This window comes from Balaenoptera musculus, chromosome 1 (genome assembly GCF_009873245.2).
Source record: "Balaenoptera musculus isolate JJ_BM4_2016_0621 chromosome 1, mBalMus1.pri.v3, whole genome shotgun sequence".
Taxonomy (NCBI): domain Eukaryota; kingdom Metazoa; phylum Chordata; class Mammalia; order Artiodactyla; family Balaenopteridae; genus Balaenoptera; species Balaenoptera musculus.
The window spans coordinates 95,454,187-95,469,676 of NC_045785.1; the positions used below are offsets into that span (position 1 = coordinate 95,454,187).

The 15,490-nt window shown below is 39.9% G+C and overlaps 2 protein-coding genes across 2 annotated transcripts in view; both read left to right on the forward strand.

Moving 5' to 3' along the window:
• Positions 1-1,478: 1,478 nt before the first annotated feature.
• On the forward strand, positions 1,479-11,526 carry PRPF38B (pre-mRNA processing factor 38B). Its single transcript, XM_036864803.1, has 6 exons — positions 1,479-2,332; positions 5,186-5,254; positions 5,535-5,686; positions 5,767-5,827; positions 7,869-8,092; positions 8,340-11,526. Exons 1-6 carry the CDS (start codon positions 2,057-2,059, stop codon positions 9,190-9,192), a joined length of 1,635 nt encoding a protein of 544 aa, XP_036720698.1. The 5' UTR covers positions 1,479-2,056; the 3' UTR covers positions 9,193-11,526.
• A 2,963-nt stretch (positions 11,527-14,489) lies between these two features.
• Positions 14,490-15,490, forward strand: part of FNDC7 (fibronectin type III domain containing 7) — a 29,134-nt gene continuing 28,133 nt past the window's right edge. Inside the window, exons 1-2 of the mRNA XM_036854047.1 lie at positions 14,490-14,700; positions 15,233-15,275. The gene's annotated coding sequence lies outside the window, so the exon portion shown is untranslated. The remainder of the gene's footprint in view (positions 14,701-15,232; positions 15,276-15,490) is intronic.

Genomic DNA, 15,490 nt, shown 5'->3' on the forward strand with positions numbered 1-15,490 from the left:
TGATCACTTCTGTACTGCCCAGCTATAAATATTAATCACTCCAATCATTCATTTATTTCTCATTTATTTTTCCTTGCATTGTCATACCACTGTCTCCCGGTTTACCTCCTACCTCTCCGCTTGTCTCTTCTCTCCTGCTGGTTCAAGTTCATCAGGTGTGGATTTTCCCTAAGGTTTCTGTCTTATCCCTTTCCCCTCCTCTGTGTATAAGCCACAAATTAAGATCTCCACCTTCAAACTTCCTACTTCAACAGTTCCTAGGCAAGAATAAATGATTGAAAGTGCCACGATGAGCAATCAAATAGGATGGAGAATGAAAAACGTCATTGGATTTTGGCAATTAGGATAACACTGAGTGAGCCATCCAAGGTTTTGAGTAGGGAGTTCTGCACTTTTGGAACGATGACTCTGGCAACACTCTGTGAAGAATGAATTGGAGCCAGAGAATGTTATGAATATTAGCATCTTAAAGTGACTTTGGGGTCATAGATGTAACCCTTGGGTTTAAATGTCATTAAATTCCTAATGTTTCATCTCGGCATTCCAGGCACTTAGGTGGCCCAATTCCTCTCTAGTCATTACTCCCCCATAAGCATATTTCCTGGCTCCTGTCAACCAGACTATTTACCCTCTAACAAGCCTGATCTTCCCTTCTTCTATATATACTCAGGCTGCTGTCAATAAAACTGCCCAGTCCATGAATACCTGCAGAAACTTCAGTGCCTTTTGTAGCCTCCTCTTAGCTCCCAAACACCATGAATCTTCTCTAGGTTAACAGTAGCTTTTGAGAGATGAGACCGATTCTGACTCATTCTCGTACCCACCACCTTCTTCCACCTCCTCTATCCCCATTCACTCAGAATGCATCCGCAGAATGGAAGTACTCGAGTAGGGAGGAAAGAAGTCATGTAACATGGGCTTCCCTGGTGGCGCAGTGGTTGAGAATCTGCCTGCCAATGCAGGGGACACGGGTTCGAGACCTGGTCTGGGAAGATCCCACATGCCGCGGAGCAATTAGGCCCGTGAGCCACAATTACTGAGCCTGCGCGTCTGGAGCCTGTGCTCCGCAACAAGAGAGGCCGCGATAGTGAGAGGTCCGTGCACCGCGATGAAGAGTGGCCCCCGCTTGCCGCAACTGGAGAAAGCCCTCGCACAGAAACGAAGACCCAACACAGCCATAAATAAATAAATAAAAATTAAAAAAAAAAAAGTCATGTAACAAATGGCGCTACAGGTACAGTGGCTCTTTTAATGCTAAAATGCTTTTTTAACAGCCAAGCAAGACGTTATCCCCTTACTGTTGAATAAATTTAGGCTCAAATAATAAGATCTCCAGTCGGACACTACAGCCTAGCGGAGGACAGACTTTGCATTGGAATCACATGAAGGTGTGAGGTCCTATCAGCCCTTCCAGAGAATACGAAAACTGTGAACTCAGGAGACTCGGTTACTCCACAGGAGTCAAGAGTCACGAATTTGCCAGCACACAGCCATGCGAACGCCTTCCCTGCTCGGCTTCCGACAGGAGAAACCGGGGCCGCAGTCCAAACATTAAAACATACAAATTGGACCTAAAAACCCCACCCCGGCCTCCAAATTCCGAGCACAAACGTCCTAAGAGTTAAGCAGCTGAGGCCAGCGCCGCGACCACAGCTTGCACTAAACGTGCGGAACTAGGAAGAGGAATCGCCAGCCCCGCTGGGCGTCACTGATTGGCCGCCGGCTAAGCTTGGAACTCTGGGGCGTGTGGCGTCACATCCGCCGGGGCCGCCATCTTGTTCCCAGGGGCAGTTGGCGGAAGAGATCGCGCTCCCAGGCCGCCGGCTCGCTTTCTGCTTGGAGTTCTCGCGGCCCGCGATTCGGCCTCTGCTCTCGATCCGGGGTCCATTCGTCGGTGTCCTGGTTGCCTTCCCTCACCCGGCTGGGGCACAGCGAGGAGGCCCCATCTTCCGACGGCGTTCCATGGAGTAGGGTCCCGGACCGTTGTCCCGAAGAGCGAGATTGAGCTTGGCCCCCTCCCCCTCCCTTCTCCCTCCCTCCTTCCTTCCGCCGCAACATGGCTAACAACAGCCCCGCGCTGACAGGCAACTCGCAGCCGCAGCACCAGGCGGCCGCAGCCGCGGCCCAGCAGCAGCAGCAGTGCGGCGGCGGTGGCGCCACCAAGCCGGCAGTCTCGGGCAAGCAGGGCAATGTGCTGCCGCTGTGGGGCAACGAAAAGACTATGAATCTCAACCCCATGATCTTGACCAATATCCTGTCGTCGCCTTACTTCAAAGTGCAGCTCTACGAGCTCAAGACCTACCACGAGGTGGTGGACGAGATCTACTTTAAGGTACGAAGCGTCTGGACCTGGGAGGTGGGGACTAAGTTCCGAGGAGGGGGTACGGAGGAAACGGGCGGAGGCGGCCCCCGAGGTCTGATCATTTGTAGGTGGGGGAGGGTTGGGCGGAGGGGGAAGCTGTGGCCAGTAGTCCGCCAGGGAGGGGTCAAACTGGGGCCGCCCTCTCATTTCCTTTTCAGATTTTTAGGGCCGGGAGAGCCCGCCGCCATTGATCTCTCCTCCCCCAATCTCCAGCCCGCCCCTGGGGGGGGGGGTTGGACGGGAGGAGTGGGGGAGAGGAGAAACGAGTAACTGAAGTCTCTCCAGTTTACAGCTTTAAATTTATTTATTTTGACGTGGATCTACTCGGCGGCGCCAACTTGTTGGTGCTTCTCCCGCTCACCCCGGGCCAGGGCGTGTATTGACTTCAGTGTTGGCCTCGTGTTGTTGGTATTCACTATCCGATCCAGACAGGGGAAATGGTCAGTGTGTTTGTCGGGTGGGGTGGGAGGGTTGAGGGTGGAGAGGTACAAGTGGAAAAAGATGTACCGAAGGTCTGGAAATTTTCGCAGCAGGAAGTCAGGAGTAAGTGGTCTCAGTCACCTGTGCATTGGGCTTATTTAGAATTATCTGGGCCCTGGGCTTCTGCGGCAGGGTCGGTGCTGGCTTGGCTGTGCTGGGGAGCTCACCTGGCGCCTCCTCACTGCACTCTTGTCTCAGTTCTTGTTTCGTTAGCAGGATTGACTCAGTCTTGCAGCGAGGCTCGGAGCAGCCCAGGGTCGCAGGTAGAGGTATGCATTATTAATCATGCTCAATCGCCATAAATGCATTTCCCTGGTTAAATGAACGGCTAATTAGATTTTTTTTTTTTTTTTTTTTTTTTTTTGGCCATTGGTTTTGGTCTTTTCCTCACGAATTTGGTAGGTTTTCTCCACTTACCTGCAAATTATGTAGTTTTAAAAATATATTCCAGGCCTCCTAAGGTAAATTTATATTTTAAAGGATATTAATAAGTCTTAACAATCTTTAAATACTTAAACTAGGACATCTGATGTAATACAATCCGTTTTGCCTGTATTGACTCTTAAAAACACTTGACAGACCACATAAAGTATTTTCCGTGACCTGAATATATCTGTAGAGGTGTTAAGGAAATTTTCTTTATTTGCTTTTAGGTTTTGTTTTGTCCACCTTTTCCCCAGTTAAGGCCTCCTGAGGGATTTTGAGATATTAGTTACTTTTGATAGAAGATCTTATTTTGAGAATACAGTTCAACTTTGGGTATATAAAGTAAACTGAAATTTTGGTGTTCTCTTACAAGGGTATTGTAAGTAATTGTAATACCGTGAACTAGTTTTTTTAAAAGGTAAGGCCTTTTTCAGAATGGATACAATATGGCGAATATTTAACCCTTAGCTTTACTTATGTAGTAAACTTCAATCAGTTGAAAATAGGGTTCCTGCTCTTTTTGTGGCAGGTTCTGTTTAATAACGTAGGCAGGTGTTAATGCGATAGAGGAAAAGCTTGTTTTCAAATTTCACATACTGTGTTTTGAAACACTTAAGATTCTACTACAAATTACTTAAATTTAGTTATAAAACTAAAGACTCGGGTTTTGTTGTCCATATCAAATAATCATTGAAATACGTAGGCTTCCAATTTTGTAACTCGATTTTGTATGGCATCCACCCCTTTGGTTAGCCTTTAAGGAACTGAAACATCTTTTTTACAGCAAGCTGGGGGAAGAAGATGAAACAGTAAAGCAGTGCAGTAGTACACTGAACAAAATAGTGTAGTGCTTACATTTAAGTGCATGCTTTTCTGTCTGAAGCCACTGAAAAAGACTATGGCGTGTAATCATGGGTGGGTGGAAATTAGGTTTTAGAAATACATAATGAACAAACAGGATTTCATTTTTGTTGTTTCAAGTTGAGAAACAAATACGGATCTTATCTTTCTAAAATACCTTTGTCATATCTGTTGTAGAGCTAATATTCTTTCTTTGCTGTTTTTAGGTGAAGTATGTGGTTTTTATAGGGTGCCCCACCTTAGCAAAGACCTGTATTTTTGAGTATACTGAACATAACAAGTCACAGTTACTCAGTTTTTGATACAGTTTATATTCTGGGAAAAAATTGAATTAGTTCCTATAATTAGGCTGAAAATAAAGTATACAGTACCAAGAATGACATACGTGTAGGTATGGCCTTTGTAACTTCATCTTCAATCAGGAATGAACATAATGCCTGATTGTGGTTTTAAAAAAATGTGTGAATAAGGTTCCATGATTTTGCATCAGAAGTAATTTCTGTTACTGTTTTAGCATGCTTTCTTCAAGTTTCTTCCTTATTTTATAATGTGGAATTTTAAATCACCATAAAATTGAAATATTAAGCTTATTTGAAAGGTTTTTTTGGAATAAATACTTAAACTTTGTTCATACTTTTTGCTTTAAGTTGGAGCATTAAATCCATTTTAAAATGAGAATTATTTTTTAAGCAATTCATAATAAAATACAAAATTGATTATTATCATTTTTTTTTTTTACAAGTGTATGAGACTAGACGTTTCCTGTCTCCACATGTATCTGCTCTCTACAAAGCTACTTTAATGGGATTTCTGCTGTAAGCCTGTTGAGGTTTTGTTAAACCCTAGTAGCTTTATTGATGCTATTTAAATAAGCAGTTTTCAAAGATGGTTTACATACTTAATGTGTGTAAACAAAATACATACATCATGTCAAAATACCCAACTTACAGACTTTTAGAAGAGCTGCTCTGTTATGGATTGGGGTTTACTCGAATCATACTGTTTAAAAAAATTCGAAGTATGAATGTTTGTTGTGTTTCTCTTTTCTATTTTCAGGTCACACATGTTGAACCATGGGAGAAAGGAAGCAGGAAAACAGCTGGCCAAACAGGGATGTGCGGAGGGGTAAGTAGAAGTACGTGCATTTTTCAGTTTTTCTGTGTCTGATAATTAAGTTTATGTTCAGAAAACTGAACGTCTTTCAGTTTCATACCAAATTACAATTAGTTTGTGTTTTTTAAAAATCTAAATTCAAGTGTTCCGTGGGGTTAGAAAAACATTTTCTTATGCTCTGTTTTCAGTTCTGGATTATATCTTGTTATTAATACCTAACAGGATTAATCAGTTGGTTTTAAGTATCTTTGTTAATTATTTTACAACTCTTTCTTAATTCCTTTCCTTAAAGGTTCGAGGCGTTGGGACAGGAGGAATTGTTTCTACAGCTTTTTGCCTGTTATACAAATTATTTACTCTGAAGTTAACTCGCAAGCAAGTGATGGGTCTTATAACACACACAGACTCTCCATATATTAGAGCCCTTGGATTTATGTATATAAGGTGAGCCTGCATTTCTCTACATTTTCAATAAATATCTCATTTTAATTGACCTAAGCTTAATCACTCTTTCATAATTCTAGGTACACACAGCCCCCTACAGATCTATGGGATTGGTTTGAATCCTTCCTTGATGATGAAGAGGTATGTCAACAAGGGTAATAGTTTTCTTCTGATTACTCTCATTTTTTAATAATCTTTTATATATTGGTGGTTTAACATCTTCCAGAATTTTCTGTGCTTAAATTTATTTCACTCACATACTTTTGGAATTAATGTCCTGTTACTAAGACTGGGGTGGATTTTATATGTCTTAGGTTAAATTTCTTAAGTTTGATTTTCACATTTCAAAATTGTTTAGATGTATTTTGGTAACTATTAAAAATTTTCTCTTTCTAATTGTGTTCTGTGTATTGTACCGATCTTGACTTGTACAGTTGATAGTGAGTTTTTAAAATTGGCCATGCTCAAGATTGAGATGGTAAGACATGCACATAGAAATATTAATTATTGGTTTTTTTCCTGGAACTTTTCAGTTCTTTATCCTGTAACTTCTTCCAAACATTAATACTCCCACTTGCATAGGGATGCAGAATTGAGGAGCTGGGTGGAACTTAAATAGGCTGAGGGTTTAGATGACTTGTTTGAGGTGATCAACATATTTCAATTCCAGCTTTCTAACTCTCTTATACTATACATTTTTATAAAGTTAGAAGGAAACCTTCTTTAATAGTTTAGAATTTTTTTAAAATTATGAAACTAGCTTGCCATTCAAGCTTAATAAGTTTGAGCTTGTTACATGTGTTCAGAAAGTTACGTTAGAAAACATTACTGTGTCAGATTTAAATCATACATGTATTAAAGTCCAAGATCTCAAAAGGATCTTAACAATGAGCACTGTTGTCCATATATCAATCCCCACCACTACTTTATGTTTTAAGGTTCATAAAGTAAACTGAGTGGTGTTTTAGTCGACCTGTTTAAAACGTTTATCCAAAGAATTGGTTGAATTAAAGGATAGTTCTAATGGAAATCTTTCTGGTGTGTTTTTATTATTACATGCATAGCTAAAAAAATCTCACTCATGTAGACATGGAGAATTTTTCTCTGCATTTTTTTGGCCTATTTACGAGCTGTTTAATATCTCAGAAGAGGCCAAAAGTGTGTTAGGTGATAAATCACAATCTATAAAGTTTTTTTCTTTTTAGATGAGATTTTTCAGGCTGAGGCACTTTTCCCTTCTATATTTAAAAAGCATGTCCCGCTTCATAATTGGTATTAGGCTTGTTTCTGAATGCTTCTGTTTAATCTGTTTTTTATTGTGTTTACAAACCTGAGGCTCTCTGTTTAAGCTAACTTATTGTTTTCTTCCTTAGATATCTGCAGCGATTATATTTGGAAATACTGTATATCTGAACACTTAAATGTGTGTGAGTGCAAGCAGTTTTACCTTTAGCTCTTGTTTTCCTGTTTAGATAACAAATCTCACTTTCCTTGTGTGCTTGCACTATAGGTTTGGGACTGACAATAGCTGACTAACATGTCCTGAGCTGTGAGAGGGCATAGCAAGAAGGCCTTCATGCGGTAATGACCCTTTTCAGAGACAATGGTCATCATGGATTATGCGTTTCCAATTATTTGTTCATTTATTTATTTTCTACATAACTCTAAATTAGAAACCTCACTGCTTCATGGCAGTTGGTTTGCTATTGCTTCCAGTTTTATTAGGGCTTCATTTTATATTAGAGCTGTTAAAAGATAATCTTTAGACAGGAATTGTTTGAAGTAGTTCATATGTAGCTAGGTTACACTGCTAGGAATGATGTGTGCAAACGTGTCCACAGAAATAAAGTATATACTTAGTAGGTATGTGGAATGTAAATTGTTGATTGTTCCAAATAGTTTAGTAATGTAGGGGGGTGTTTCATATTCTTGTTAACTGAGTGAAGTCACTTCTCTTTCTGTCCATGAGGCTGCAGGGTTTGTTCTCACCTGCATGCACACACTAAGCCCAGATATTTCTCTGTATCATTCATTACCAGATTAGAAAGGTACACAAATTGAAATTTTTCTGTTAGAATTTTTTTGTATTTGAGATTCCAAAGATGGTTATATTTTTATAGTATTCTTGTGTTTATTGAGATAATTTTTTTTGACGGCCAGGGTATCTTTTGTGTTTCTGTAGGACCTAGATGTGAAGGCTGGTGGAGGCTGTGTAATGACCATTGGAGAAATGCTACGGTCTTTTCTCACAAAACTGGAGTGGTTTTCTACCTTGTTTCCAAGAATTCCGGTTCCAGTTCAGAAGAATATCGATCAACAGATTAAAACCCGACCAAGAAAAATCAAGAAAGATGGAAAGGAAAGTGCTGAGGAAATAGACAGACATGTTGAACGCAGGCGTTCAAGGTGATGTAACTCTTGAGTTACACTTATTTATAAAATATGCCTTACACAAAGGTTCTATTTGTCACCTTTTCCCCAGTTTCTGCCCTTCAGGGCATTTTCAACAAAATTATGCATCTGTAAATGAGAACAGGCAAATATTTTGCTTTAATTATTCTTAACATGTAACAATGATGGAAGTTAATTTTTTATGGTATGTTTCATTCATTCAAGTTTTTTTCTCCCCCTCCCCCACTTTCCTAAATATTAGGTCTCCAAGGAGATCACTGAGTCCACGGAGGTCCCCAAGAAGATCCAGAAGTAGAAGCCATCATCGGGAGGGCCATGGGTCTTCTAGTTTTGACCGAGAATTAGAAAGAGAGAAAGAACGCCAGCGACTAGAGCGTGAAGCCAAAGAAAGGGAGAAAGAAAGGCGAAGATCCCGAAGTATTGATCGGGGGCTAGAACGCAGGCATAGCAGGAGTAGGGAAAGACATAGAAGCCGTAGTCGAAGTCGTGATAGGAAAGGGGATAGAAGGGACAGGGATCGGGAAAGAGAGAAAGAAAATGAGAGAGGTAGAAGACGAGATCGTGACTATGATAAGGAAAGAGGTAATGACCGAGAAAAGGAGAGATCAAGAGAACGGTCCAAGGAACGGAGAAGTAGGGGTGAGGTAGAAGAAAAGAAATATAAAGAAGACAAAGATGATAGGCGGCATAGAGATGACAAAAAAGATTCCAAGAAAGAGAAAAAACATAGTAGAAGTAGAAGCAGAGAAAGAAAACATAGAAGTAGGAGTAGAAGTAGAAATGCAGGGAAACGAAGTAGAAGCAGGAGCAAAGAGAAATCAAGTAAACATAAAAATGAAAGTAAAGAAAAATCAAATAAACGGAGTAGAAGTGGCAGTCAAGGAAGAACTGACAGTGTTGAAAAATCAAGAAAACGGGAACATAGCCCCAGCAAAGAAAAGTCTAGGAAGCGTAGCAGAAGCAAAGAACGTTCCCACAAACGAGATCACAGTGATAGTAAGGACCAGTCTGACAAACATGATCCCCGAAGGAGCCAAAGTATAGAATCAGAGAGCCAAGAAAAACAACATAAAAACAAAGATGAGACTGTGTGAAAATTTTTTGTAAAAGTGGATCACATTGAATCCTATAAATGTTGGGTTAAATCTGCTTTTTTTTTCCTCCCAAGTTGAGATTGTGCAGTAGTTACACACTCTTCAAGCTCCCTGTAGGCTGCATTTTCATTTCCTCTTTTGTGTAGGGAAGTGCCTTTGTAATCCCATTTATTGCATTGATGTTTTCACCCAACTGTTGAGTTTGATACATGATGCACAGATTGTTCTTGCATTTTATTGTTTAATTGTTTTTGAGATGTACAGTCTGTACATATGTCCTGGAAATGTTTTAATTCCGTTGGCATGGTTGCCATGTTGGTTAAATTTGTATAAGGCAATAAAATGCCACTAATTCTATTTTTGTTTTGTAGGTGTGGGATTATGGTTTGTGTACTGAAGTTAGCATGACTGTGCTTTTCGTAATAGAATGCTAAAAACTATGAAAATGGATCTTGGATGTCTATTACAGGAGAATTTCGTGCTTTCAGTGTACACGAAGGCAGCAGTTGTAGGATTAACATTCTTGTCCACTGTATATTATCTTGGAAGGCTCTTGTTAATATGTTAAACCTAATATTCTCCACAGTTAACTTTAGAGAGAATTTAGAAGTTAGTTTCTGATGCAGAGGTTTCAATTAGGCTGTGATTTGATCAAAAGTCCTTTTAGCATTCTACCTCAGAGGGACACTATTAGTATGCCTAAAATTTATTCACTTAGTTTTCCTTTTTTATTTGAAAAAATACATGACATGTAATCTTTTTCTTGAATTTTTTCAGAGTTTAAAGTACTATATAAAAGGAGAAATTAATGTCTAAAGCCTAGCATTCTTGCAGCAACCCTATACTAACGTGAAATTGGGAGCGGGTGGGGCAGATGAGTAGAGAAATAGATGTAAGCCTCAAGCTTCCAAAGCATTTTTATAAATGGAAAATACTTAAATTATGAAACAGCTTGATATAGTGTCCTTTTTTTAAATTCAAAACTTTTTTTATTGATAATGAAGTTTGCTGTTTGAGTTTTTAAACTTAATCTAGAACAGAGAAGTATTAAAAGTAATGCTATGCTGCATTATTTAAGATAATCAGCAAATTATTTGATAGATTGTTCTTATGACTTGTATTCTGATTACAGAGAAGGATCATGAGTGTGGAATAAATACTGGATTAAATCCTTTATCCTGGGTGTTGGCTTTCCCCCATTTGTTAACATTTATAAGGTATTTTTACTGTGGAAATAGAATGTTAGTAGAGTCACACTTTGTGTAGAGGGATATCTTAGTGCCCAGATGACAAGTGAATTTTAAATGTGTAGATAGAATTGGATGTATGTGATAGCCAGTAATCCTTACTACAGTTCTTAATGGCAGTTCCCTTTGTCCTTGGGTGTTACGTGTGTCACTAGGTTGTTCTTTGGATGATTACTTAGTTTCACATCAGAGGTCCTTATTGAGGGACTTTGCACTTGGATTACATATTAGAATCATTTAAAATTTGGACTTGAAGGAACTTTTAAAAGATAACTCATCCATTTCTTTTTTGAACAGAGAAATAGAGGTCCAAAGTGATTTGTTCAGTCATTGCTAGGACTAAAAGTGAGTCTCCTCACAGTGTATACCATATTAACATTTTTTTTTATCTCACTGTTCATATTGGCCAACTGATGGGCACCCAGAAGCCACCTTGCAAAAAGTGTTAAATGGAACAAAGGAGTACATTTGGAAAAGTCCTTCATATGTGGGCTTAACATTTGTACCTACCGAACTCCAGAAAAATCTCATTAAATGAAGGAATTCTTCTATGAAAATGCTATGTTTTTTCTTTTAAGAGTATTCAGTCATCTTTTAAACTGAGCATCAAGTGAATTAACACTACACATGTAGAAATTAGAAACTGTTCCTGAGTGATGAAAGCCAATAGATTTATCTTTGAAAATTTTAGCATACCTGAATGGATGGTGCTACTCCTTTGAATATAGTTCTACCTGAAATATAATTAATTCAGTGGTGTGTTTTGGTAAAAAGTGGAAACTATTTTAAATAGAAGCAAAAATATCACACAGCATTTGATTTCCTATGATTTTTTTTTAAAGTTTGCTTTTGAGGAGCATTTTGGTATATAGAACATGTAAATAATACTAGTTAATGCCGGTTATATGCATGACTTAATTTGGAGAGTAGCTTTCTAAAAGACTGCAAAAACAAGTGGCTCTGAAAGATGTCTCAGGATTGTTTCTTGCAATCTGACAAAACTTAAAAAGCTTTTGATAGTTTAATATAACTAGCAGCCTCCATCCAGTTTTCTCAACTTATTAAAATGATTTCACCTTTCCATGTATCAGTATGCTTCATCTGTTTTCTAATGTTCAATTTGCAATTAAATCCTATACATGAGCTAGTATATTATCAGTCTTGAGATTTAAATACAAAATTTGCATTTTAATACTCCCCAATTTATAATCTATCAGTTGGATTTAGTTCTTCTAAGGTAGTGGTTCTTAACCTGTTACAGGCCCCTATTTAGGAATCTAATGAAAGCTACAGATTTTTCAATCTGTGATTAGGTATTTTGTAGTTAGGAATAAACAGCAAATTTGGGACCTGAGAGTGTCCCAAAGGCAATAGCTGCTGGGGTGTTTTTTACTTAAAAGACAAAGTGGGAGGGAAAAAAAGCTAATGTCATTCACTTAATTCCCTTCCCCCTGAAAGTTATTCTTTATGAATAGAAGTAGTTTTTGATTTGAACAGTTGGAAATGAGGCCCAGACACTGGCAGTTTATAAGTTTTTCAGCTGATTTCCAGTGTGCAGCCTCGATATAAACTGACTAGTTGGTCAGTTCTCACTGATTATATTGTTCAGCTGGTGGACTTTAAGTTGGTTCTGGTCCTGATCTGATTCTATCATCTTGTTAATGTTGGATTCAGCCTTGAATGGCTAACCCAATGACAGCATCTAAGGTAGAGCTGAATTTATAGGGAAGGAATACTTCTTGATAGTCTCTGAAATTCCTTCATCATATCCTGTGAGATCTCCTTGAACCTTGCAAATAGTTCTGAAGTGGCATTTTTCACTTTAGGATCATTGGCCATCAACATTTGTCAACTGTAGGAAACATGACAGCATGAATACAATCAACTGGAAATCTTTACCATTGTAGCTGACTTGAAATCCATTATTCTGTTTCTCAGAGCATTGATAGTTGAATTTGTTACATAATCATGATCCATAATGTATTGCACAGGTAAAATGTATTCAGGTTTGGGGGGTGGTGTCTTTTCAGCCTACTGGAAAAATGAGTTACACTTGTTCAAGATGAACAGCTGATCTTTTTTGCAGTTAATGTAACATACAAGCCATGATGTTTTATTACAAGAATCAGGAAAAGTAGGGAATTCCCTGGCAATCCAGTGGTTAGGACTCCTTGCTCTCACTGCCGAAGGTCTGGGGTCAATCAATCCCTGGTCGGGGAACTAAAATCCCACAAGCCGCGTGGTGTGGCCAAAAAAAAAAAAAGAATCAGGAAAATCCTCATGTAAGCTTCCCTGATACGCAAGCACCTAAAGTCCGCTAGTCTATAAAGCTTGTTTTCCTTTGTCAGTACTTTTTCTAGCCATTCTGAAGCCGAATTATTTCTCTATTGAGTCAGTGGATTTAGCCACCACCCACAAATAAATTCCTAACATTTTGAATAAACTAAGTGAAAACAAAAAATGACAGTGCTTGCTGGCAAGAGAAGTACTCTTGCCCTCTCTCCTTCCCTCCTATTTAGAAATTCTATAATCACCAGTGTCCTTGATATTCAATAGTACCAAAAGAGGAAATTTCTTCGATGTTGGACTCATCTAAGCCAATCCAAGTATTGATCCAGTGAACATTTCTTCCGGAATGAAGTGCTCCGTCTCTGACCCCTGTTCTGGGAAATTGCATTATACTGAGCCTTGTGTAGGGACCACCACTGATTTGTGGATGTGCCGGTTATCTATTTCTTGGCTCCTAAGTCCACCCTTCATTGCTCTGCTTTGTGATACAGGAGCTGAGCCCTTTAAATATTTCTCTTTTGCTTGCTGGCAAGTTTTGTTAAGCTTGTCAGAAGATGCTGAAGGGATGCTGCAGAAGAAAGGAGCTTCTCTTCCTGGTTCTTGTGTGTTTTCTTTTTGGTGTGTTTTCTTTTTTCTTGCTTTTGCAGTGTGTAGGGGCCAGTGGCATGTAGGACACCCAGTGGCACCTCAAAAGAGGGTGTTTCCCAGCAGGTCCACTGGTCCCCCTGCCAGCTTCCCAGCATGTCTTGCTGGTGCACCAGCTGGCAACTTCCCAATAAGTCTCGGCACACCCAGTGGGGTGGCTTCCTAACTAGTTTTGTTGACACGCCCTCCTCTCCAGCCCTGGGCTTCAGTGGGTCGCAGCCACACCCTCTCCAACAAAATCTGAATCTCAGCCTTGCAATGGAAACTTCAAAACTTGCCCCTTCGTTGGGTCCTCTGCCTCAGTCCTAGAGGTAGTGGCTGCTCCTATAGCCGCTATTTCTGTATTCTTAAGAGCTTTCTTTACCCTTAGTAATTAATCCCCTGTTGCTGGTTAGTAATTCTTTATATAAAATTTTCCTTGTTCAAATTACTGTGTTTTCTGTATCCCCCCTGACTGATACAGTGGATTAAGATACCAATCATAAGGGAGCCACTTCATTAGTTTGGTTGACAACCCCTGATGTAGTCTGGTATAAAGGACTCAACCCAGTAAGTTTGTTGAGAATTATGTAAGTGAATCAGACTGGCCCCTTCTAGAATTTTGACTGAGAGCTAAGAATTGTCCAGTCCTTAGAAGAATGTATAGTTGTGATATGAAGAGGCTCATGTGAAAGAGATACCACGATAAATAACTACCCTGAAGCTGCCTCGCTTCTTGCTGGCTTTCTAATGTTTTTTGTTTTCCAGTATGGTCAGTGGGTATTCTTGCAATTTCTCTGTTTCCCATAAGATAGCCTGAGTTTCTCTTCCTTGGAACCATGAGCCTAACTCTAGTTTGTTTATTGTTTTTTTTTTTTAATTTTTTAATTTTTATTTATTTACTTATTAATTAATTTATTTATTTATGGCTGTGTTGGGTCTTCGTTTCTGCGCGAGGGCCTCCTCCAGTCGCGGCAAGCGGGGGCCACTCCTCATCGCAATGCGCGGGCCTCCCACCATCGCGGCCTCCCCCGCTGCGGAGCACAGGCTCCAGACGCGCAGGCTCAGCAATTGTGGCCCACAGGGCCCAGCCGCTCCGCGGCATGTGGGATACCTCCCAGACCAGGGCTCGAACCCGCGTCCCCTGCATCGGCAGGCAGACTCCCAACCACTGCGCCACCAGGGAAGCCCCTCTAGTTTGTTTTATTGTAACCACCAGGGATCCCTGATCAGTGAAGGTCTTCCTGTCAATTTCCTTGACATTTAATTCTTATCTGCGCTCGGCACCAGTAAGAAAATGTCATCTACTTGATTGGACTTGGCAAGGAAGTCAAAAAAGAAGTCCTAGGTACAATTCCTTTTCCTTGGTAGAAATGGTCTCCCCAAAAGCAAAAGGGGGAGGTACAGCTATAGTGGAAGAATGGAGTATGAATGAGGACAACCATAAATCTCAGTGTCCAGTCTTTTCCTGGACAATCAAGTCTACTCTGTATTCCTTCTATATCACTAAACAATTCTTTTTATTTCCCCTACAATGGGTATTTCAAATCTTCACTAGTTTCTTAAGTCCCCTACTCCACCTCCATACTCATACTCACTTCACGTAGAGACTATCAAGTGAAAAGTCCCTATACTTGCTGCCTTCTCTTCCCCAAACTATAAGATTAGCTGCAGTCACATCTATCCCATTTTCCTCCTTACTCCTCTCTCTTTATCCTTCCGTTAAATGTTGCAAATTCTGCCCTAAGCTTATGCCTTATGCTTATACCTTATTTGTTCATTCGTGTGGCAGAGACTGCCCACTGTTAAGTCTGCATTCTTCCCTTCTTCCATAGCAATAGAATTTTTTGACTGTGTATCCCTTTTTTTTTTCCTTTCAGCTCAGTTGACATAGCCATGAGACCAACTTCTGACCAACAGGATGTAAGTGGCAGAAGGAACCTTTCTTAAGAGCTTACTGGCATATAGTTCATCTTTTCTTTTCCCTCTCCCCTTACTGAATTCTGCTGCTTAGAAATTTGATATGATACCTGGAGCTTTATCTTGGATCAATAAAAAGAAGGCCTCATTCTAGAGATGGCCAACTAAAGAATTGAAAGGAGCCTGGGTCTCTGACTCCATGGACTAGAATTGCCATA